The sequence below is a fragment of the Ambystoma mexicanum genome, chromosome 12 (genome assembly GCF_040938575.1).
Source record: "Ambystoma mexicanum isolate Mex_15411 chromosome 12, UKY_AmexF1_1, whole genome shotgun sequence".
Classification (NCBI taxonomy): Eukaryota; Metazoa; Chordata; class Amphibia; order Caudata; family Ambystomatidae; genus Ambystoma; species Ambystoma mexicanum.
Genome location: NC_090936.1, coordinates 1,010,332,708 through 1,010,358,982, shown reverse-complemented (window position 1 = coordinate 1,010,358,982; position 26,275 = coordinate 1,010,332,708). Strand labels below are relative to the sequence as shown.

Sequence of the window (26,275 nt, the reverse complement as noted above, 5' to 3'; positions counted from 1 at the left end):
TAAAGATGAACTCTTTGATGTCATAACTCTGGATGTTTACTTGGTCACATCTTGTCAAGCGTCAGCTTCACCTAACTTATATTTGCCCTTCCATATTAACAAAATGCTGATTAGTGCACCTCAACTATATTCCTATGTGAATACAACAGATCACTGGGGGTAAAGATCTATGAGGGGGCTACTTGCTAGGATGGCATTTCCAAGGTACTGAAATCCTGTGGTGGCTTTTCATGGCTGCGCAAGTTAAGGTAAGGGTAAATAAGGAACTGAAATAAAAAAAATGTCATGTACATTTTTAAAATATTAGCAATTTGCTTAAACCATTATTTTTATTTGGCTGCACTAATCACAAACTCTGATGTCCGAAAAGGCCATGCATGGGTTATAAAGTTTGCCAGAATTTGACAAATTAGTCAACTACTGGTTATTTGAAGATGCAGGTCCCTTTTACCTCCAACAGTCCACAAATGTACTGGTGTCATATCCCTCGTTTTGCCAATGTTGTGTCACTACAACCTAACCACCTATAGACTTTCAGGGTTGTCCACGGCTGGGTCCATGTGGGGTTTTCATGCTACCCCTCACTGATATTCATGAGATAAATTTGCATACAATGTTTCTACATTTATGGACATTTTTCCTCATTAATATTAATGGGAGATTTCCTGAAAACCTGTTTATGATTCTGGCCCTCGAGGGCTGGATTTGTGACAACCGGCGTCACCAGACTAAGGCGGCCAGCTCACTTGTTTCCCTATGGATGTCCCACCAAGTCTTTATGTAAAAGCTCTACTGCACTGTAGACCTGCGCCCACTTTTGTATCTGCAAAGGCCCTTTCAAAACCTTTTGAGTTGTGGCCTTGTGATGACGAGCCTGAAAACAAAAAGGCCGGATTCACAAACAATTCCATTCGTGGTATCGAAAAACACAAATTGCTCTTGCGCGTGGTTCAAAAAGATTGTATCTTGGAAAGTGGATCTGATTCTCAATAAAAGTTAAAATAACCAGATGCACGTCCCTGAAACAGAAAATTAGCCATTGAAGGTAAAGTGAACAAAAATGTTGTACATGGATATCTGAAAGTGGTGTCAAACATTTGGGAAAGAGAAGCAATTAAGGGGAGCAAGGTTTCAAAAAAAGAAGTAGCCTTACCTTGTTCCAGCCTGGGAATTGCCACGCTTGCGCACAAAGACTTGTTTTGGTTGGACGCTACACCCCTGTCCATTAAATCAAATATCTATGTGTGTGCAAAAGGCAGCCAAGCCGCACAATTTGCCACATGCATATTTTAAGGCTCCCAATCAAAAACACCCTCAATTCAGAACCAGACATAATTTTCACATTTTTCCCCTTTGCAAAATGCATGTGCAACAATGATGAGCAGACACGCCCCATTCCCTCTGCTTCAACCACCTTTTAAACACATTTCTTTGCCCATGTCCCCCCACAAAGCAGTAGCTAGTGAATCCGCTACCTTACTACACTTCCTCTTTCAATATACAGTGATTTCGCTAGACTAGAGGCAGCAGCTGCTGGCCTTGTGGCATCTTACCTCATCCTCTTCTTCTTGACCGCAGATGTACTCATCACCAGCAAACGAGTCTGTAACAAAGAGGCCAAGGCGACACCCAGTTACATATTTCCCAAAATCATGGTCACATTCTATAGTCGTTGTTTTAACGGTCTTTTAGGACAGAGTCACGATTTCTGTTTGTGTTGTTAGCAGAATATGCTGCTAAGGAAACAAGTGCAAGTTACTCATCACAGTAAGGTTTGTACCAATATCCCAATGTTCCCCTTCCTACAGATTCCTGGGAATTCAAAGTCTGGGTACTGAGAACTGAGCTTTTCCTGCAAAGCTTAGTTAAAAATAGAAGCGTACATGCTCGGACTATGTGCGGACTCCATTTCCCTCAGCCATCGCTCTGCCCACGTGCAGGCTCCCATCCCCTCAGCCATCGCTCTGCCCATGTGCACGCTCCCATCCCCTCAGCCATCGCTCTGCCCACGTGCAGGCTCCCATCCCCTCAGCCATCGCTCTGCCCACGAGCAGGCTCCATCTCCTCACTTACTGCATGCACGTGCTTGCATACCTGCTTCCATACCTTAATCCCACTCTTTTCAGAAATTAGAGAACAGGGATGGCGAGTGGAGCGTCCGCAGGGAAGGCAACAACTACCAATGCAAGGAACTGCACTAACTGCTGGGTCCGGTTCCCTTTTTTCCTAGACCTCTTCCTCCCTCACAGCAATCTGAAGCCTTCTAAGGGAGGATGGCAGCTATTGTGGCCTATTTACCCAAACGTGTTTTTATGCATCACCTGACCAAAAAGATTATAAAACCTTCAACTGGGGGGTGGGGGGTTGATGTGTTGAAAAGGCATTTTTAGTCCCTAGAAGTGATCCTGCAGATCACATCTATGGTTGAATTGCCATCACCTTTGTTTTTTCATTGTGTGAATGAATATCCATTGGCAAGGGATTTAGGGAAATGTCAATCTTCAACGGTTTAGGAGATCATCTAGTGGGTCAGCAATGCTTTGGAGGCCCGCTTCTATGGAAAAGGAAAGCCAAGCATCACAACCACATAGTCGGCGGGATTGGAATGTTTGGTTGGATCAATGTATAGTCATAAAGCTCTGCAGACACTCAAATGATGCAGCGTACTTTCCCCCTACGAGGGGGAGTGCGTAAAAAATAAGAAGGAAATATTAAATGAAGAATGTGCCTGAGGACCGCCTGAATTACATTTGGATCATATGATAGGGCTAGGGATGGGGGTCTTAACATGAATCAATAGCTTCAACAGTCAGTCAAAATGCCATTTGACCACTGCATTCTGCGGGGAAGAACGTTCCCGCTCTGTCTTGGCTTTAGGTTCTTATGTCTGCCAGATAGGACTTGCAATAATGAACCTGAATACCTGTGCCCATAAAATGAGAAACAAAATGAACACACAGTGAGCATGGCAGTGGCTTTCACTTGTGTCCTAGAGACCAATATTGGCATCACATCTGTTTAACCGTATATTGCAGACTAGCAGAGTTCTGTAGCTGCTTACAGGGTCTTTAGTTTGCCTTCGGCGATCCTCCGATATCTATAAACTAATTCCTCAGGCACCAGGCTGCCAAACAGAGTGAAGCTGGAGGGCAAGACCCTTTTTAACAATACAGAAAGTGGGACTTTGGTGGCGGTATGAAAGGCTGTGCCAGACAGGTGTAGAAGGTTTGAGTACCAGACTTCGTTGGGTCATTTTAGCACTATCACCACTAAAACATTCTTTAGTCACTCTTGATTTTCTGGAACACTTCAGAGGCACAGAGGAGAGAGGAAGCACAGGCAAATGTCTCTGCCCCATCAAACCGAACAGTCTCTCCTACTGACTGTGCTGTCCATGGTCATCTGTGAGCTGCGGACAACACTTGGAGTCGAGATGCGTCTCCAACAGGTCTATGCAGAGTAATGCCCATCTTCTGAAGATGGTGGTTCTCCCACGTGTGTGGAAGAGGGATCAACCGGCCCTTTCTGCCCGCTCTACATGTTGTTGTTAGAGCAGATTTTCTGAAGTTCTACCAAACTTCATCAAAAACATTCAACTGAGACAGCCCAAGACTCCACTCTTACTATAAGGCTGTACCACCTGAGTTCATGCTAGCGTAGACAGAGCAGACAGGCTTATTTTAGGAGGGAGAGAGGGCTGTAGACAGGTAGAAAGAATCTATAACACACAAATGAATCCATAGAAACACTGACAACCAGAAGTATTATAACAAAAATAAAGGTTTATTTTAAATACAATTAGGCCAAGTTAAGTGTTGATGTAAGTACTGGTCAAAGTCAAACACATTATTAAAAAAAACACAACACAATGCTTGAAGGCACACAGACCAAAGCACACAACCTAATTTGGAACACCTAACAGTAGTTCTAGGGAAGTCAAACCATTTTTAAACACACTCAGTATAAGACACACCTATTCTTGAGGAGTAAAACCAATGGTTACTTTCTGATTACATTCAGTTATACCAGGATAGTAGACCCTAACAGTTGTACTGTGATGCTCAGCAACAAATCACATAATCAGTCAACTGGAAAATATATGTTGTTATTAGTGGAACACTTATTGTAGGTACAGTAAAAAACCTGTAACTACTTTTGTGATAACACACAGTCATACTAGGTGAGTAAAACCTAAGGATGTGATATTCAATTACAGGTGTTTTTCAGATCAGTGAAACCAATTTATTGGAGGATTGCACACAGCTAACTCAAGGTAAGTAAAACCCATATACTTTTTGAAGGAGCTATCAGCAAACTGGGGAAGGTATAAACCTAAGACTGTTTTTGTGTCGGTCTAAAACAGAACAGGGAAAGCAAAACCCAGTGTTACTCTTTATAAATGACTCAATGTTATTCTAGGTAGGTAAAACCTAATGCAGACCTATTCTGGACAGGCTAACAGCAAGTCAGGTGAAGCAAGACCAAGTTGGGGGCCACTCGTACAATTATCCTAACAGGAATAGTGAAGTGGAACCAACAGCATTACTTTTGGGAAGAGGCACAACCAAATCACAGGCAAGTAATATACCCTTACATCTACTTTCTGTTAGAATGTGTAACAGTTTCTAAGGAAAGAAAGAGGTTACATATACTTTTCAGAATGGCACAACATTTCCAAGGTAACTAAAACAACTCTGTATCTACTTTTCAGAATGGCAGTAGATTTCTAAGGTAATCAATAACTTTCCCTCAGAGTTACAGTTACTAACCAACTACTTTAAAAGTAACTGTTAAACACGTATTCACTTTTCTAGGCAAAAGGCCCCATTCCTTTAAAAATCTTTCCCTTATTCTTGGAGGACGAGTGTCAGTGGCAGAATGGGGGGTCATTAGGGTCTAGCGTCCGATAGTTTAAGTAGCAAAAGTCAGGGTTCCCAAGGAAGATTGTTCAAAATGGTGAGTATTTTTGTTAATTCAGGGTCTTCACAGAAGACACCCTAGGAGGATTCCAGCAGTGGGCCTGGGTGCACTGGACGAGGGGACTCCCAATCATAGTAAATGCCCCAAAACTAGACAAGAATCACAAGAGACTTAATGTAAGTAAATACCCAAGCCAGCAAAGTACCTCCGCACAGAAGATTTTGCAGCAGGAAGACTTCTGGATCTGCAGCCAAAAACCTGGTCGGTGGATTCCTTGTCGTGGTGACTGAAAACGGGACCTGGGAAGGGATTTTGCAGCAGGGATCAATGGAGAAGGCTCTAGGCAAGGGTTTCCTTGTGGCTGGATGTGGCTCTGTGGATTTGGCGCCTTTTTCAGGAGCACAGAAGACGACATAATATCGCTGGCCAGATTCACGTTGTTACAAAGGTCCAGCACTCTGTTGAGGGGACTTTCCAGACTAAATTCGTGTCTCTGGGGATCCAGCAGGATGGTCACGAAGTTTCCACGAGATTAGACAATCGGAAGACAGTGCACTGCACAATGGCTCGAGGTCCCAGTGTATTGGGGTTTTGCAGCCCCACAAGGTCGCAGCACGGCATGGCCTGGCTCGAAATTCAGGTCTTCCTGAGTCTAGTGGGTCTCACCAGTCTCTCGGTCGTCATTTCTGGAGTACCCAGGTCGATTGGAAAGACAGGTTTCATACAGCAGGCTCAGGTTACACAGCAGGCTCTCTGGTCACTGGAAATCGTCTCCGCCGCTTTTCTTTCATCATCCTCTTCGGTTTTGGTTCCATTGGTCAAATGATCTTCAGCTTCCAGGTTCGGAGTATTTAATAGGAACTACAGCACAACTTCTGCATTCTCTCCCTGCATTTTACAACACGGGCGGTTTGATTGTCCATTCAGGACAGCCAGCCACCCACTGGGATTTGTCCCTATTCAGGCAAGGAGGAAGACAAAGGGCTGTGGAGTTTTCGACTCTTCCCTCGCTTTTGTGCCTTCACAGACAGACTGGAGCCCAGGCAGGGGTCCACGGGACTCCCGCCAAAGATAAAAATCACACAAAGGAATTTCCCACTCTGAATGCCAGGGGAAGGAACAAGAAAGGACAAGGAACACCAAAACGGTGAAAAAAACAAGGCCACTTTGGTAAAATCAGCACCAATGGGTGCCTTTACCGGGGTTGTACACACAGCTTGCGTTAAGGTGCATCAAATTCATAAAAGATATCACTGCCACTAATTATTAAAGGCAAGCTTGTTCCTGTAACATAATTGTTACCGTTTTTGTGTGAAAGAGGATACATTGTATCTCCCGAGCACTCCACATAAGGTGGGGTGTGCTGGTTTCACCAAATAAAAGGTAAAAAGGGATCCAAAGATCCGTTCTACCACTGTAGTTCTCTCAAGGTTAGCCAAAGAAAGTCAAAAGGGGAGCCCAAAGGGCAACCCAGCAACAATAGGCAGTATGTGCCAAAAGTTGTCAAAGAGGATAGAATTAAAATGACACTATGGAGGGTCTAAAGAATGACACCCATAAAAAGATTAAAAGACTGGGTGTGGCAAAAGGTTCCCATTCACTGAGGTATAAGGAAAAATAATCCACCAGTAAAGGAAAAAGTTCTGGGATTGACACAGTTCAGGAAGATTTAGCATAACTATTAAAATGTTACCCAACTTTTTTTTTATTGCAATTGGTTTAATCAAACCTTTACAAATTAAAATTTTAGTCACATTTACAAAGGAACATTTAAAAAAAGAAACATTTACAATAATTTTCTTTGGTTATATACATCGTTAGAGAGGAGAGAAAAGAAATATAAGAGAACAAACAGTAAACATATTTCATGTATACCATTACCAATCATTCAATCCACATACACCATTTCAACCAATTCATTACGCCTAAATTATTAATCATGCTAAGAATAGAAAAATCAAAATCATATTAGCAGAAACAGAGTGTAGCTCAATCAGCCACCTATAGGCCTTATAGCGAGAATTCTCCTTTTGCAGTCTGTAGCATCTTAACACCCTTGAGGAATCCTGAAAGGGCCAACCCTTCCCGTACATTTTGTATATTAAGGCAGCGTTTCCACACTGTGTCCATGGAGTAACATGCATAGTAGTCCTTCAATGTTCTTAAGAAAGAATTCCTTATATCTTTCAATGCTTCACATTCCAGTAGAAGGTGTTTCACAGATTCACATTCTACATGACAAAACCTACAGTCACTTTCCTTTAAGGATATTTGTTTTCTTCTTATTAAGATATCCGTTGTTGGTAGAATATTCCATCTCACACTCAGGAGTAACCCAATACCGATTCGGAAATAGAAGTAAGATTTTTGAGAGGGATCCTCATTTCTTTTGTTCATGGCCAAAAGGCTCAATGAACTATATGAATGGAAAGTTTCCAATCTTGATCCAACAACCATTTTTTTAGTTAGCATCGGGTTACCAACCAAGGTTTCCAGATTGGAGTCTACATTTTTAAGAATAGTCTCACAGGCATTTTTAAATTCCAGTAGGGATCCGGTACAACTTATTTTATTACCTACCAACACATACGAGGTAGGAGCCATGATCTTCACATATAGTGTTAGCAGCCTCCACTGTACTCGAGCCCAGAGTGAGATATACCCCAATTCATACCTTATTTCTGCTAAAGGTACAGCATTAGTGATACCAGGGATCTGTCTCCAAATACTTCCCTCTATTTTATTTAGCTTTTTCGCTATCGTGCCTGGGTACAATTCCAAACCATATGTTAGCTTAGGGACAATCTTTCCCTCAAAAAACATTAATGCAGGTTTTAACGAGAACCTACCAAATTTTCGGTCAACTTTCACGATCTGGGATTCCAAAAGCTTTGCTTCATGTAAAAGGTTCCCAATATGGGTTTCGATTCCCCTGTGCGACCCAAAATGTAAGCCCAGATATGTGAGACTAGTTGAAGTAGTCATTGAGGTTCCTTCAATATGCCATAATGGGTGCAAGTTCTTCCGTGCCGCTTTTGTGAATGAGAGAATTTTTGTTTCGCTTGGATTTATATTTAGTCCATTTTCTTTAGCATATTTAGCAAAGGTATCTAAAAGACGCTGCAAACCCAACCTTGTACAATCAAAGAGCAGAAAGTCATCCGTATATGCCAGCCATATGATTTTACATTGGCCTATTCTTCATTCATCAGGCACTCTGCCACAGCTGTGGCAGAGTGCCTGATGAACATATATTACACAACATATATTGATGGAAGATCCAGGGCGCTAGAACACAACCCTGTCTAACCCCATGATGGGATCGCACTCTATATAACATATCAGCTTTCTGGCTTAGACGCACCTGGATCCCACCGTTCTTGTAGACACCCTCCATAAGTTTCAAAAGACCCAGTGGCAGGCCCCATGCAGCCAGTTAATGCCATAATTTGCTGCGATCAACGCAGTCAAATGCGGCCGAGAGGTCAACTGAGGCCATAAATTTACAGCCCTTTTCCTTCCTCCATGAAACTTCTTGTATACATTTAAGGGTAAGCCCATTGATGTTTGTTGCGTGGCCCTTACGAAACCCCGTCTGAAATTTACTAAGAGGGTAAGACTGCTTTTCCCATTCCTCCAAGTGCGTTAATAGTAATGCCGAAAAGATTTTGCAGTCAGCATCTATTAAAGAGATTTTTTTGGGTCCGACGTACTCCCGCACTTGTAGATAGGAATCACATGTGCTGTACTCCAGGATGATGGAGTAATACCCGTCTTACAAATATCCTTAAATTCATAGTACAAAAGGTTTGCCCAGAGATTTAGGTCCGACAAAGGTTTTATTTGTAAGACTATTAGGACATGACACGCGTGACCCTTTACGTTTAGTTATTAGGGTTTTAACAGTATTGATCTCGAAGGGGGATTCCCATTGATCACAGATTTTCTTCATGCCCCTCCCCCTGTGGATTTGTCAGAGCCCCAAACCTTTTGGCAAATAACTCTGTCCATTCCCGCTCTGAGATATGGTTCAGTTGTGAAATCACATAGTTGGGGTCTTGTCCATTCACCAATGTCCAGAAAGCACTGACTTGGGCCTTGATTAGAATCCCCATCATGACTTCAGCATCTTATTGCAAAAGCTGGTTCTTTTATTGCTTTACAGAGGTTTTAACATTTTTGTTTAATTAGCTTGATGCTCATTTTCTTAGTGGGGTCATCCAGATTGGACCGCTTGATTCTACGTACATCTCTCCTCATATTCGTTTTGGCCAGTCTTATTTGTAGATTATAACAATGAGTATGTCTGATGTTGGCGCCACTTCTTTATGATTTTAAACTAATATCCAACACCGCTGACACAATAAGTCTCTGAATCTTATGGGGATTCAAATTGTTCATCTTCCAATCTAGGGTGGTTTTATCAGGGAAATCCACAATCAGCAGGGAAGAGGAAAAGAGAAGGCATAAGCAAAGAGGAAAGTCTTGAGCTGCTTCCGGAACCAGAGATTATTCTGCTCAAGTTTGAAAGGGGCAGGGAGGCTGTTCCAGAGGGAGGCACCAGTCAAAGAGAGGTCTACCCTCCACTCATTGCTTGGAAAAGCGTCTGACCCTCAAGGAGTTGGAGGTGGAGGAGCAAAGGGCTTGAGTAGGAAGATACTTCAGAAGAGAAAGCTGGAGATATTTTGGTACCAGGCCCCAGAGAAGGCCTTGTGGACAATGCAAAGGGTCTTGAATTTGATCCTTGCAGCCACTGGGAGTCAATGGAGGGATTTCAGTTCTGGAGAGATACGATCCCTGGGTTTGAGGCCAAGGACAAGTCTCACCGTCCTGTTGGGGATGAGTTGCAGAGGACAGAGGGTAGAGGCAGGCAGATTTAAAAAGAGGCTGTAACAGTAGCCAAGCCTAGAGAGAACCAGAGCTCTAGAAACAGTGAGCTTCTGGGGGAATGAGAGGAGAGGGAGAATACCTCCGAGCAGGTGCAGTTGGTAGTGACTTCTTAGAGACATCAGAGATGTGAAGAGAGAAGGAGAGTATGAAGTCGAAGATAACCCTGAGGTTCTTAGCCTCGCAGCTGGCAGCAGGAGGGCCAAGGAAGGCCAGCCAGAAAGGGAGGGGAGAGAGGGGTGCAGGTGTGCCAAAGAGGAGTATCTCTGTCTTGCTGCCATTCAGGCAGAGATCATTGGCGGCGCACCACTCTTGGATTGCAGAGACAATCTGGGATGAGAGCGGGAGAAGAAGCGATAGTGGAGAGGCTGAAAGTGAGCTGGGTGTCATCTGCATAGCATCTTAGGTTGGGGCAGAAAGCAGCAATGCAGTGGGCGAGAGGTGCCACGTATTGGTTGAACAACCAGAGAGAAAGGTTAGACCCCTGGGGAACACCACAGGTGGAGACAGAGAGACACACACACAGGAGAGGAAGGAGACAAGTTGGACCTGGGAGGGGCAGTCAGAGGAAAGAACTTAACCAGGCCAGAACCTGATCAGTGATACCCAGATTATCACAGAGCCGGTTAAGCAGGATGGGATGGTTAACCGTATCAAAGGCAGAGGAGAGATGAAGTAGGATGAGGACAGAGGGGAGATTAGAATCAGGGATAAAGAGCAGATCTTCACAGATGTTCAGGAGAGCAGTTTCCGTGCTTCTAGCTGCTCTGAAACCAGACTGATGGTCATGGAGACAGCCAACAGATTCAGTGTGATGATTCAGCTGGGAGATGAGCAGCTTCTCCAGGTGTTTGCCCCCGAAAGGAGGGCTAGAAATCGGGTGATAATTAGCCGGAAGGGAGGGTCGACTGAGGGCTTCTTGAGAAGATGGTGCACAAGAGAGTGCTACAGGGGAGGGGAAGGTGCCTGAGGCGAATGAGTGGTTGCAGAAGTCACCCAAGGCTGGGACGAGGGTGTCGGTGTGGTCCTTGATGGTTTTGGAGGAACAGGGAAGAACCTGTTTAGATGAGGTTTTCATAGATCAGACTTGTCTAGAAACCTCATAGGAGGAGAAGAAAGGAAAGTAAAGGCAGAGCAGGGAGGGGTGGTGACCGCAGGGGGCTCTGAGGGAGATTTGGGCGGGGGGGGGAGGAGAAGCGAAGAGGGTGAACAGGATGTCCTGAGTTTTACAGATGAAGTGAGAAGGCAGGGCCTCACAGAGGGCCTGTGAAGGGACAGGAGAGGTAGAGACTGCGGCAGGATTTGCCAGCTCCTTGCAGATTTTAAAGAGTTCAGCCGAGTTGTTAGATGCCGCAGAAACGCGGGTTTGAATGAGAGCTCTCTTCTTAGTGAGGACAGTTGGTATTGCCTTTGGAGCAGGCGACAGGCCAGTTTGTCAGAGGGTGTACCAGGTGCCAACCATTTACTCTCAGCCACCCTACACTTGCTTATGAGGGTGATGAGGTCAGAGTCGTAGCAGGGGTTGCACTTGGTTTTAGGCTTCATGCAGATCCTCATAACAGGGGCAATTAAATCGAGAGCATCAAAGATAGCAAAGTGGAGCATGGAAAGGGCTGTGTCAGACAGAGCTGCAGGAGGTGGGAAGAGAAAATGCAGCGAAGGCCTCAACTGATGCACGCTTCATGGGTCGAATAACTGAGAAGGTGGGCGGCAGTTGGCTTGGAGATGCACGGAGAGGAGAAAACGGTCACTCCAGGAGAGGAGTGGTTAGAGAGGGGGAGTTCTGAGGAGATCAGAACATCAAGAGTGCCCTGCAGAGTGAGTCGGGCCAGATCAAAGTACAGTAATACTTAGCCTTCTACACTGATAAATGTCCCAGGGTGCATCAAGAACACAGCAACTCTCGAAGACAGTTCAATGGGGTTTTTATTGAAATAAATGAAGCACCATAAGAGTCGTCCCTATCCAGGCTCCACTAGGTGGTTTCCACCCTAGCCCAGGTGTCCCTAAACCGTAGAATGGCCCCTAGTGATACGTAACCCCTTCTGTCTAGTAACTGACTGACTGGTCGTAATGACCTAAGGGCTATATCTGTAGAAGGCTGACTTCCCGTGGTACACAAGAGGCGATGACAAGAGTACACTTTTGTCCAATTTAATCAGAAAAGTTTCAAATACAAATAGGAATTTACTTGTTTTTTTATACATTTCAAGGAAAGATTTTTTTTATGCTTTAAACAAAATTTAATTTTAGAAGAAACTGTTCTTTTTGGTTTTCAAACAATCAATAAAACATTACCCTTGTAATTAACAATCATCACATTGTATATAGCTTTCCTTTTAACACAATATATGAAAAATTCTGTTGAATGTTCATCAATTTTGGAAGAAAAAGTAAATATATAGAGAAATTATTGTCATGCACTTGAATGAGTCCAGATTTATCTGATATCTTGATAACATTTTTAGTTCCATGTCCTGTTCAAGTTGGTTCTTCTATACAGAGACAACTCCTATCTTACATTACGCGTTTCGGGCTTTCTTACATCCTTCTTCAGATGTAAATAACAGATATGCTCAATGATTCATCTAAAAGGTAATAGAAAATATTTTCCTGTTACTTCTTATGATTATTTCTCAGTCAAACATTTTGGTTTCGCTAATTTCTCAGCAGCCATTAAGAACCAACCTTTTGATGTGTGTCTAACCAGTGACACAATGTCTTAGGAGATTCTGTCTCATAAGTTCGTTTTTTTTGCTCTTTTACTGCTACAACTCGTGTCCATTCTGTGAACGAAGTACACTAGCGGGGAGAAGTCTGTGGCTATAATGCTTCTTGGTATTGTATCTTATTGTGACAAAGTGGGACCAGTCGCTGAAATAGTGCTGGGTCCCACTATTATGTCACTTGTTTCTCGTTAGCGAACAAAAGGTACTTTCTGTTCTTTTTTTTTTTTTAAAAGAACTCACCACATAGGCCTACCATTCTGCAGTCACGATACGTGATAGATGTAAGCTGCTTATCGGTTTGGAACTCACAGTTTCTGTGGTCATCTGTGTCGATAACACTGCGAGGTTGTGCCGGGTTTATAATGTAACCTTCCTACAGAGACATATATATCTCGGTTTTAGTCGGACGTTGTAAAGGATCCCAAATTTCATATTCACTTCTTGTACGCGCTCTTACCCGTGGGTCCCGTGCTGTCCTCTGTTGTCGATCCTGTCTCCCTTCGTGTTTGCTGCTTTCTCCGGTGACTGTTTTACAGGTCGCTAGGCAACCAGGAAGCTAGTCCATTTTCTATTGCTGCTCTGTACTCTATGCAAGTCCCAATAATGCCGCCATCTTGGCACGGATGACAACGGAAACTGTGTTCCGAACCGATAAGCAGCTTACATCTATCACGTATCATGAATGCTGAACGGTACGCCATTGTGGTGAGTTCTTTTTAAAACAAAAAAAAAACGAATAGAACAGAAAGTACCTTTGTTCGCTAACGAGAAACAAGTAACATAATAGTGGGACCCAGTGCTATTTCAGCGACTGGTCCCACTTTATGTCACAATAACATACAATACCGAGAAGCATTATAGCCACAGACTTCTCCCCACTAAAAGAGTGTCCTTCGTTCACACAATGGACACGAGTTGTAGCAGTAAAAGAGCACAAAAAAAACGAACTTATGAGACGGAATCTCCCAAGATATTGTGTCACTGGTTAGACACACATCAAAAGGTTGGTTCTTAATGGGTACTGAGAAATTAGCGAAACTAAAATGTTTGACTGAGAAATAATCATAAGAAATAACAGGAAAATATTTTCTATTACCTTTAGATGAATCATTGAGCATATCGGTTATCTACATCTGAAGAGGGGTGTAAGAAAGCCCAAAACGCGTAATGTAAAATAGGAGTTGTCTCTGTATAGAAGAACCAACTTGAACAGGACATTGAACTAAAAATCCTATCAAGATCATCAGATAAATCTGGAGTCATTCAAGTGCATGACAATAATTTCTCTATATAATTTACTTTTTCTTCCTAAATTGATGCATTCAACAGAATTGTGGTAGCACAGACTAAACAAGTTGCACCTAAATCTATTTACCACAGCGTACCTTACTGAGGAGAAAAACACTTAAATTATTCAATTTAAATAAAAGTGAGTGCACTTTCAGACCTCATCCTCCTAAGGGCTATATCTCCCATGCGCTGTCATATCTAGGTGAATCCTACTAGGCTCCACAATATGAACTTTACAGGAAGAGGTGCTTTTCCATCACCCGGATCCGACTTGATTCTTCACTTGCACAATCTTGTATGCCTCACCCTGGTGTTCTATCCTTCCTCTCCCGGTCTTCTACTCTTCCCCATCTCTTCCTCCCACTCTCCTTTTTCTTTCTCGTCCCCCTGTCCCTCCAATATTATTTTTCTTACTCCTATGCTCTCTGCCATTACAATCCTCTCTCCTAATCTACTCGCTCTACTACTCTCCCCGCTCACCCCTCTACTGCTCACCCCACTCTACAACCTCTCCTACCCCCTCTCCAGTCTACCACTCTACCAACGCTTTACTCCAATACTCTCTGCTCACTTCACTCTACTACTCCCCCATCCATTCTATTATCCCTTAGCTCTCCTACACTCCCCTACCCTTAGCTCTCCTACACTCCCCTACCCACCTCCTCTTCTTCCTTCTACACTCCCCTCCAACCACACCTGCCTCAGTCACCATCCTTTCACTCTCCCAGTCCCAATTCCATCCGCCCTCATTCACCCACCTGCTTGTCCTAAGTCTTACTCACTCACTCATCCTACATGCATTCTCACACCCAAGTACCACGTTCTCCCACCAAACAATACCATACATTGCACACTTGAAGTATACAGGAGCCAGGCAGGTTTCACAAACTTTAATTTATTCTTCAGGTATCATCTGAAGTCCTACCAGGAGCACAGAGTCCCTCCTTTCAGTAGGTTCTCTATCCATCAGTCCACCTTCCAATCTAGATCCCTCACTACTCAACATTCCCTACATTACATTATAGGCACTGTGTGGCTGGGATCAAGATGCTACACACCCACCTCCCTCCTATTAACACAACATTAATATAACACAAAGTGTTTGAATCTCTCAGGCCGGTTGATCATCATCCTGTGTGGCCCATCAGCGCCACATCTTAGACAATTTTCACTTGTGAAATCCTTTTTCTCGTCCACTTGCTCATTCAGTTACCATCCTCTTTTTATGTCATTTTTACAACTCTGTTCATGTTCCAAAATTTAGATCATGTGTTCTCACTGAATTATGCAACACGTTCACTACCTCACATGGCAAGGACCACTTCATAGGACCTTGCCTCAATGGACCAGGCAGTTCAATCCCGACATGGTCTCCTTTTATCTAATTTTCTTTTACCGACTTCCTCTAATCGTACCTCCATTGGTTCTTCATTTGCTTTTCTCTCATTCTCTCCATCACCTGCTGCACACTCTCCCACATTCATCTTGCACACCCCATTCACAAGGACTCAATTTGCAGTTGGGTTTTCTCCCTCAAATGGCGATACTGCAGACGTGGCATGGGGATAGAATCTATGCACCACCATCCTGCTTATCACAACAACCTCCCAATCTCCACCATTCACCCATGCACATCTAATGCAGTCTTTGATCACTTTATTGAAGCATTCCGCCACCCCATTAGTTTGAGGATGATAAATTGCGGTTAACTTATGTAGCATACCATTTCTCAATAAATAATCACTAATTTCTTTAGATTTAAATTGAACGGCATTGTCAGTCAACAATTCCATTGCGTACCCTTCTCTCCTAAACACATCTTCCATGAAAGTGATAACATTTCTAGTCGTTAGACTGATATTCACCTCTACTCATTTGGATAATACGCCAATCAACACAATGCAATATTTGTCCACACCTTCGCCATGAATGGGTCCAACAAGATCTATGCCTACTCTTTCCCACGGCATGCGGGGAACTCCAACAAGTCACATGGGACTTTCTCTTGGCAAAAGATTTTTTTTACTTAAGCAGGTTGGTATACAGTCCCTTATTGTCCTTTCTACTTCTAAATCGCAACCCGCCCACCAGAATTCAGCTCTGAACGCTTGTTTGGTTTTCGCAATACCCTGGTGTCCCCCATGAGCTGTTTCAATTATCCTTTTCCTCGTGTCAGTGGGTGGAATCCTCATGACAAACTCTTTCCACATGCAGTTCCTCACTCACTTGACAAAGTCCTTCTAAGTTGGTTCCACCAACCATCTCTTTCTTCACCTCTCTCCAAAATGTCTTTCACTTTATTAAGAATGCTATCTCCTTCCAGACTCCTTTCCCACTAGTTCTCTTGGGCTCAGCATACAACACACATTCATCCTCTTCCATGCACTCATTTTCATCTTCTCCATCCACTCCAATGCGAGACAAAACAGTCGGTTGGTATATTGTAACGCTCACCTGATTCCCGTAGAGGCGCCAGTCTTGACTGGGCGTATACCGTATCTTCAAAGGTGATGTGTAACACACGGCTGGCTCTTTGGGCTGTACCTCTGTGCACTGTATGTCTGACTCGAAGGGTAAGATGTCTTAGGTAAGTGAACGCCGTGCTCTCCATCTGCCTCGGGGCAGGGTGCTGTAACCAGTTTCTTCACTGGATAAGGGGAGCAGGCCTCTTGACTTCAGAGGACTGCTGTCCGTCGTTTACTGCACGAACGGTAAGTTTCGAGTAATTCTAATGTCTTTAAAGTCTTTAGTAATGATGTCTCTTGTTTTGCAGGGTTCCGGCGATGGCGGATGACGGGCTGAAGTGAGTTGAAGATGGAGCCCGTGTGATGAATAGAAGCGCCTGGAAGCACGTAAGTAAGCGCTTGTTGCCTGCTTCACGATGCGCTCTAACTGTCTTTTTATTTTGCAGGTACAAGTTCGGAGCGGCTGCAGGGTGCCGGAATACCCACTGGGTTAGATGTGGAAAGGAGTAATGGCACGTGAGTATTAAAGTTCCCCAATGTCTTTAAACGCACCTTGTTTTGTCTTTCAGATGCGGGATGCAGCGCCGAAGGCCTCCGGAGCGTGCAAAGAGTTGGTAAGCTTTTGTCTTTCAGATGCCGGAATGCAGTGTGAAGACCTCCGGAGCGCACGAAGAGTAGGTAAGCCTTTGTCTTTCAGATGCCGGAATGCAGCGCGAGGCGTTGGTGACAGCCGATGGACCAGGTAAGTGGAGAGCTGTCACTGAAGACCGTAATGCTAACCTGTTCTTTCTTGTCTTTATAGGTGTTGCTGAAGACTGGATTCAGGATGGTAAGCCTTTTTCCTTAGGCCCAGGATCAGATGCAGAAGACCCGATGAGCGTTCTGCTGCAGAGGATGCAGAATAACGCAAAGCAAGATTCATCCATCGGGTGTGGTTTAAATAGCCTCCTGTAGTGCTTAGGTGTCTCCTTCCACAGCCACGCCTAGGTAAGAAAAGAGTTCCTGCTTTCCAGAAGAGTTCCAGTGTTCTGAACCTAGGGAGTGGCTCCTGCCCCACCCAACAGGAAAAGTAGTTCCAAACAGAAGAGGATCAGAGGCTCAACTGGCAGGCAAGTAAGCAGCATGGTCTGCTGCAGGTAAGTCCACCCAAGCATTATGAGCCCGGCGCTTCCAGCGCTGGGACTGGGCATATTTATGAGCCTGGTGCCACTGGCACCAGGACTGGGTCCAAAAGGTCCCAATTGGGACTGGTTGGCATTCGGAACCTGGGTTATGGATCTGCTTCCAAGGGAGTTGGGAAAACCCTGACCTTTTGGAAGCAGAGATCATGACATATATTCTTCTTTCCTGGTACATATTGTACATCAAAGCGATATTCTTGCAGTGCAATAACCCATTTCCTTATACGTGAGGATACACCATCCAGACCTTCTTCCGTAATGTCCCTCTCAAGGACTTGTGATCAGTTTGTATGACAAATTCAGTTCTCTGTAGAAATCTTCTAAATTGTTGACAGCAAGAAGTTGTTTTTCCAATGGTAGGGTAATTTACTTCTGCTCCTCTTTACAAACGTGATGCAAAAGCAATGACAAACTCCTTGCTGTCTTCGATCTGCATGAACATTGCACCTAGTCCTGTGTCGCTGGCATTCATTGAAATTATTTATTTTCTCGCTCCATATGAATTGAGTTATTGTTAAGAAGCATCCTCATATTTACAATCATGCTAGCAAAGTTGGGAATAAATCTCAAATAATACTCAGCCATGCAGAAGAATGTACACACTGAATCTTTATTCTTTGGTTCAACAGCATTCTTTGTGTTATTGGCAAGTCTCTTCTTTACATTAACTCCATCAGCCGACAGAGTGTGTCCCGAATAATCAATCTTTGTTGGATTAATTTGCATCTTTCCTTACTGAGTGTTAGGCATATTTTGATCAGCATTTTCATCACCTTCTCTAGCCTGTGATTGTGCGTGCGTTGGTCTGTTCCAAATATCAAGATGTCATCTTGATAAACATATCACCCCCTCTACACCTTAAAGATATCATACATGATCCTTTGAAACACTGAGGCGGCTGAGACAAGGCCAAAGGGCATTTTCACAAATTGAAATAATCCTTCTGGCGTCACAAATGCCGAAATAATCCTTCTGGTGTCACAAATGCCGTAAGTTGTTTTGATTCATGGTATAACTGGACTAGTTGGTAGGCCGCCGTTAGATCCAATGATGAGAATATGTTTGCGCCATTCATGGTTGATAAGGTTTCCAAGATGTTGGGAAAACGGTGGCAGTCCAGTATTACGCACCTACCGAGTGCACAGAGGTCTACACATAATCTCAATTTTCCATTGGGTTTGGTAACAACCACAAGAGGTGAAACCCATCTTGATGACTCAATTCTTTCTAGAATGCCGTTTTCTTCCAACTTCTTCAATTCATTTTTTACTTCTTGTTGAGCCAAAGGGATTGTCCTTACTTTTTGAACAATTGGTTCAGCATCTGGCACAAGACGTAGCTCGTCAACAAATCCCTTCAGACAAGCCGGTTTTTCATCGATTATTTTATTCTGTAACTCTTCTTTGTCAACTTGTAGCACATACTCTTCCTCATTAGGATTAAGTTTGATTTTTAAGGTTTCACAAACTTTAGTTTATTCTTCAAGTATCATCTGAAGTCCCATCAGCAGGATAGGATCCGTCCTTTCAGTAGGCTCTCCATCAGTCAACCTTCCAATCTAGATCCCTCACTACACAACATTCCCTACAATACACCATCGGCACTGTGCTCGCTGGGATCAAGATACTCTCCCCACTGTACGACTCTCCACTACCCCTCCCCAGTCTACTACTCTCCGATTGCTTTACTCTAACACTCTGCTCACTTCACTCTGCTACTCCATCCACTCTCCTACTCGCCCATCCTCTCTGCTACTCCATCCACTCTCCCATCCTCTCTACTACTCCCACTCTCCTACACTCCACTACCCACACCTCTCTTACACTCCACTGCCCTCCCTCTTCTACACTCCACTGCCCTCCCTCTTCTACACTCCACTGCCCTCCCTCTTCTACACTCCACTGCCCTCCCTCTTCTACACTCCACTGCCCTCCCTCTTCTACACTCCACTGCCCTCCCTCTTCTACACTCCACTGCCCTCCCTCTTCTACACTCCACTGCCCTCCCTCTTCTACACTCCACTACCCTCCCTCTTCTACACTCCACTACCCTCCCACACCTTCTAGTCCCCATCCTTTCACTCTCCCAGTCCCAATTCCATTCACCCTCATTCACACCCCCCCTGATCTCCCTCTATTGGTATCACTCATCCTGCATGCATTCTCACACCCATGTACCACTTTCTTCCACCAACCAATGCCACACATTTCATACTCTCTTAGCAATACTTCTCCACGCTCCTCTGCACCATGCTTCCTCCACTTTGTCCATTTGTCCTCCTTCTCATCCCTTGATCTCACCAAATAACCCACACTGCCTGGTCTGCTGTGCCCCTTTTTATCCCAACTCCTTCCCCTTCCATTGGTTCTCCATTCAGCTGGCTCCAGGGCCCATCCAGTGGCTTAATTCTCTCCAGGGCTGGGTAAAAAATACAAAAACACATAACTGTGTTTAAGCCCCACCCCCTCCTTGTACACGGCTCGCCAGCATTTGGATATGTTTAAGTGTAGTCAATGTGAAAGTTTGTATGTCCATCCACTTTTTGATAATGCCCATGCAATAAAATTGTAGTTATTTTCAAAGTTCGTCTCAGGAATGATTGGAGTGTCTGGATTGCTGGTTTGATGTGCAGACCCCTCTGCGATCCAGCTGAAGTTCTGATCAGTTCCCAGTACATGTCCAGGTTGCGTAGAGCGCTGGGATTGCAGGTTTGCTATGGGTATCACAAGTGGCCCTGCAGGTCCTCGCAGGCTTTCTCCCAGGTTGGTTGCTTGCTCCCCTCCTCCACCGCCTATGGGATAAACAGAATGAAACTGACCAGCATTGTGGATAACGGGTATATGGCAAAAAGGTGGTAATTTATTCCTTTAACCAGGCACAGCTAGAAGGGGCAGAGGCCGGGGACCTCCCAGCTTTGACACCCTGCCTGTGGGGTAGGACTGGCTCTAGTAAAGACCCTGCAAGGTCTTCTGCCTCAGGTTGGGAGGCATCCCCATCACATCTTGACCGGGTCAGGTCTCCTACCTGGTCACAGAAAGTATAGCCTGAGCTCCCTATCAAGGATGTGTTCATTAGATTATGGGAAAAGTGGATGCACAACCAAACAGGGTAGGTATGGAGAGAATGGCCAAATGTCTGTTCTTCTGTATGCAGTACCAGACTGGCACCCTTCTGTTGTGTTACTATGCTTTAATATTTAACACAAGGCTATGCACTTCATACAGTTCTTTATGCCACACTAGGACCACCTTACAGGACTGAGGAGCAGGGAGAGACATGTTCAGGTCACAATCCAACACAAGCAATCACCAGTGCACCCAGGGATTAATGCTGGGGAGCCCCTCCACCAGCCAGAAAGTCAGCCAAAGTGGAGAGAACAAGCATGAAACAGAAGTGAATGTGCCCAGATATGAACTCACAGGCATGCGAAATGGTGATCTGGGCACCTTGTACATCTGTCTATACTTTTAATAAAAACATTCAGGAGCGCTTCCATGATCAAAACGAAAATTTGCCATGTTCGCAGCTCCCTGAAAAATAGGCAAAATTGTCATCTTTTGTTTGCCCTTAATGTGAAAGTCTGTATACTGCACCAATTCACCACCCCAGTAGTCTCAGCGCAACCTAGGCTTGTCCTTTTGTGCAAAACATTGAAGGACATTAACACAGTCTTTTTCTCAGCCGTGGTCAGACTTTTAAGCCTTTCACAGTGCCAGAGTATAATTGCATGCCTGGGCATGTTGAAACCATGCCCAAGCAAACACTGGAGAAAGCCCCTCTACTTCACTCGTAGGCCAAAGCAACCAGGTTCTGTAGAGAGGAAGCCTGGAAGGAAATATGGGCAAATTTAAATGAGGGTCTGTGTTTAACCATGGCTCATCTGGGTGCCAAGCCCTGAACCAGGCTTCCAGGATATTCTTGAGGCCTGCTAGGACCGTTATGGGGATGGTTATTGTGCAGTTGCACCTGGAGGGTTCCGAGCACCAGATGGAATTACCAATGAACGATCTCAGGCCCAAATAACCGGACAGACTCAAAGAATATGGCAAAATACTGCTATTCTCAGCTCAAATAAAGTAGGGAAACCTGATGAACAAACAGATTCCAGCTCAATCACTCTCGAACATACTTTGATTACACAAAAGCTTTATACCTCGATGTACGTCAGCTATGACATCATCCTACATGGCAAACCGTAAAAACCTATCGAAGGGAGGGATTGGTTAGGGGAACATATATCCCTATACTTAGTTTAGGTGTTAGTAACATAATTGGCTGCCTCTTATCTGGTAGGTACGCCTTGAACTACCTCTTAACTACCCATAATACAGATTAATAGCAGAATAACAGAAGCTGATTGGCCCTTGCAACAATGTATGGAGCATTGCTACATAGGCCCTCATGATTGGTTGGCATTCTCTCCCAACCTTGGACATTCGGGTCATTAGCAGCACGTGAGCAAAACCCGGGTGCGGGGAACAATGTCAGACCACTGCCCACTTAGCCTACCATCTTCTCATCAGTTACGCCCTAAGCCAAGGCTTCTTCTTTGTAGTTGACCTTGCTGACTGTTCTCTTCCTCTGGACTTTTAAAGGGAGTGAATCTGGAGCTTAATGAATAGGCCTGGTTTTCTGGTCTTGCACCACGTGTGAGGAGACCATGATTTTGTCCATCCTAACCTTTTATTTAGTGCCATTTAATTCAATTATACCGAGTGCTATTACTCCTCTTGGCCTCTGGAGGCTTAGTTGCTCCATCTTGCAGATGCCTCTTTGATTGTTCAATACTTGCCACTTGCAGATGTTAATTCCTTTACTTCTTCTAAGAGAAATATGTTGGGCATATGTAGCTTATCCTCCTCAACTCCTCTTGTACCTTGCAGTTATTTCTTGTTGTGGCATCCTTGATCCTAATCCAGCCAAAATACCATTTGTTCCTTCAATGAAGCGGTTTTCCAGCGCCTGTCAGCTCTGCAGCCATGGTCTCTCTCCTTCAGGCTTCTCGCTTACTATTTTTACATAGTCGACATCCATATTTTCATTATGGCTGCTTTGCCCAGGTTATATTTTCTACTGCAGCAAGCTTCTATATGCCTCATCTACCTTGCATTTCTGCGTATACACATCTACTTCGTCTCTTCTCAACTATCTTGTCAATGTCTATGATTTCGCTGTATTTGCATAAATGTTCACTTTGTTACTTCAGTTACATCTTCATTCTTCAAGTATACGCATAGTGATTCAGTGCGTCCTCGTATCTTCTCTTTATGACATCACTTTATTCTCATCAGATTTCACTGATCGCTCTTCTATGTACAATGGTGTATGCAAACATCCTTCCTGAGTGCATAACGCCTCTCATATCTTCGATGCAGTATTGGGACAATACCTGCTGTCATGCACAATGCATTCCTGTTATTCTTCCAACATGACATAGGTGAGGGGGCAGGCCAGGCACTAGAGATGGCGTGTACATCTGCCTCTGTACATTAGTGGTGTGAGGCAGGAATCCTCTTAGGCTGTGGCTGAACTCCTCTTAAGCGGAGGTTGGGCTCTTATAGGAGTTTATCTGCATTTCAGTCTCGACCTGAGCCGCACTTACCTGGTCTTGTTAACTGAGGGCAAAATGCAAATCTTATGTTAAAATGGGCCTGGTTACCAGACTACATTTCCAGGTCTACCTTCTACCTGGGTTTTTTATTTAATTGGGTGTTTTATGTAGTGCATCCCACCACCTTATGGCTGCTTTTTAGGGTTGAAAATTAGACATTAATGTAAAACAGCATAATAACGCATCACATAATATAATGTGATGAATCCAGGAATTCATCCCTTCTCCCCCTTTGGAACTAGGGAGGTGAGATCAGTACGCCCTCTCTAGCAAAAAAAATAAAAAAAAAAATAAAAAAATTTAAAAATAAAAAAAAAAAAAAAAAAAAAAAAAAAAAAATCGCACTGAGGGCGACAACTCGCCCCTGAGAACAAGGAATGCCCAAGGCAGGGTTACATCCCAACTCCCTTTTCTCCCAAGAGCTCTATATGTGTTGGTTTCATGGGAAGCAAACCTTTTAATAATATGCACAGCCCCTTTAAGGTGGATGACCTCTGCTTCCTTCCACCTTCTGGGGAAGTCGTTGACCAATGAACTTCGACAATGAAATGCCATTTCCATTGAGAAGGTGCCCATATCGATAACCAATGTTGTAATTCTCACAGGAGTATATCCCAGCAGCATGCAAGAAGTTACACATGCTTCTGTTGATAAGATGCCTTCTGACCTCTGGCTGCCAACAACATTCATTGGAATAGTTGTATACTGCACTTGCTATGGAACCCAAAATCAGTGCTCCATAGAGCAGGACGACAACGTGTACAGTAGCGAAAGTGGCCACTCAGCGACATTCTGCAAGCAAATGGTCCAAAGTACGGACAGCGACACCGCACCGCAAAGCGTCCACTTCCTCCTAATTGAAATTGCCATTAAAGCCTCTTTCCATGGCATACTGGAGCAGATCTACCACAAAGGGATCACCCACTATGAAAACTGTCTCGCCATCTCTGCCAGCCTCACTATACAGAGTAATGAAACAAAATATGGCCGCCCTTTCCTGTGACGCACACTCCGACCACCTCATTGGACAATTTTCAGTCGCATTTCCATTGGCCCGCATGCTGAGAAACGTAGATTGTGGCACGTGCGCTCTCCGTGTAACAACAGCACGTCTGTACAACAGTCCCCTGCGTACACACCACACCCAGAAACGTTGTTGCGCAATCCCTCAGCCTGCATGGTCCCATTTCCATGGCCACCGGCCTGTAAATCCCCATATGAGGCTTTTGTGCTGCGTGCGTGCGTGGGGGAAGAAATGTAAACCAGGGTAAGGGCTTTTGTTTGTAGGGTGGCTCTGAAAGGAGCCATTGTGTTTTTTTTTGTTTTTTTAATTTTTTATTATCGTCTTTCACACAAAGAGCGCGTTTTCGGTTTCATACAGTTGTGTGTTTTTATTATTCGTCCTTAGAATCTGACAGGAAACTTTTGAGTGCATCTTGGAGATGAGCAAACAAAACAGCATTACCAATGGACGACAACAAAATGCCATTTCATTGGAATAACTGCATTTGCAGAACTAATGTCGTCATTGTTACAAAAAAAATGTCACGAGCGGACATAAAATCAGACATGGTTCTGTTAATCACACATCTTCCAACTTCTAGCTGGGTACAACAGCCAATAAGAGTGGTCCATACTGTTGGTGGTATGGCGGATAAAACCACCTGGGAAGTTTGAAAAGCATCTTCACTGCATTCATCAGCCTCTTCAGTCGACGTAGCAAACGTAAACAAGACACGTAACCCAATTGCAACCCGCCACAGTGCATGATGACAGCATGCACAGTAGCGAACTGGCCAGTTGTCTCCAAAGTGCATGCATATCGGCTAAACAGAAGTCATCGACAGCACACCACAATGCATCCACTGCTTCCAAACGGAAATTGCCATGAAAGTTTCTTTCCTGGGCATACTTGTGCAGACCTATCACAAAGGCATCACCCAACGTAAACACCATCTGTTTCTCCATGTCAGAGAGCCTCACTAGGCAGATTAATGAATACCAGTATTATCACTCCTTCTGTGACCCACACCCTCAGTACCCGATTGGATAATCCCCACAGTGCCATTTCCATTGGCCAGCATGGTGCAAAGCAGATTGTGGCATGTGCCCTTCCCAAACTAGGCCGCGCCCCAGTAAAGCACAAACACTCCTTCTTCCCTTTCCAATAATCTCTTCCCACCACGCCCTTATTGGGTATTGTTAAGTAGTCACACACGCATCCACCAATGCCATCGACGTCAGCCTCTAACACAGTCAGTTCTCCACAAGACCTCATATGTACCGTTACAAAATCAGCCTGCAAGTGTGCTGTTATTGGAATGCACGTCCAGTGTAAGGTTCACTCAAACATTGCACAATTTGTGCATGCACATTCATCCACATGAGCATCCATCACCACAAAAAAAAGGTATGAACATTGTTTTGGCACTATGTTTACAACTCTGCTATAAGCGCCTCGGCGCACTATATCTTCCTCCAAGCGTCCATTACGTGTTGTTTCTTCCCATCTCCTAACATGAAGTGGCATTTTAATGGTATTTGCTTGCAACGTTTTCATTTACCCATATCATACAGTGCATTAGCGAAACAGGAACTCTTCTTTCCTTCCAACAATGCTACAAAATGTGTTCCCAACTAACCCACCTCCTACATAAATCGTAAAAAGGTGGCACCAAAGCCACCACTGAATGTATCTTACCAATCTAAAGTCAGTTCCCAAAAGGTCAGTGTGTGCACGGCTGTGATTCTTTGTACGCTGCACTATTGCCACAGCCTCTTAAAATCTGGCAGCTTCCACCCACTGCCCTCAGCAACTCATCCATAAGAGGACTGGGCAACTTGTCCTTGGCCTAAACGCCACAGATCGTATCTCTTCTGGACTAAAATGTCTGCAATAGCTCCCAAGTGGCTGTGAAGAATAAAATAAAAGCCCTGTGCATTATGCATAAGGCCTTCTGGTCCGTGGGACCTCAATACCTTCTCTTACTTCCTAAATATCTGCTTGTTCCAACTCTTCCCTCATCTGCCTCCAACTCCCTCAGGGTCAGTTGCTTTTGCACACAACCAGTTGGTGGTAGATGTCTTTCTTCTGCTGGGGCCTCCCTCTGGAACAGGCTCTCTGCCTCCCTAAAACTTGAGGAGACCCATCTTGGGGTCTGAAAGCACCTCAAAACCTTTGCATGTGCTTCT

At 44.3% G+C, this 26,275-nt stretch overlaps 1 protein-coding gene across 3 annotated transcripts in view; it reads right to left on the bottom strand.

Annotated features, from left to right (window-relative positions):
• IRF5 (interferon regulatory factor 5) overlaps positions 1 to 26,275 on the bottom strand; it is a 215,697-nt gene that overhangs the window by 84,595 nt on the left and 104,827 nt on the right. For all 3 annotated transcript variants that reach the window (XM_069629551.1, XM_069629549.1, XM_069629550.1), the window contains one exon: positions 1,554 to 1,603. In XM_069629551.1, the coding sequence (XP_069485652.1) occupies positions 1,554 to 1,603 (50 nt within the window). The remainder of the gene's footprint in view (positions 1 to 1,553; positions 1,604 to 26,275) is intronic.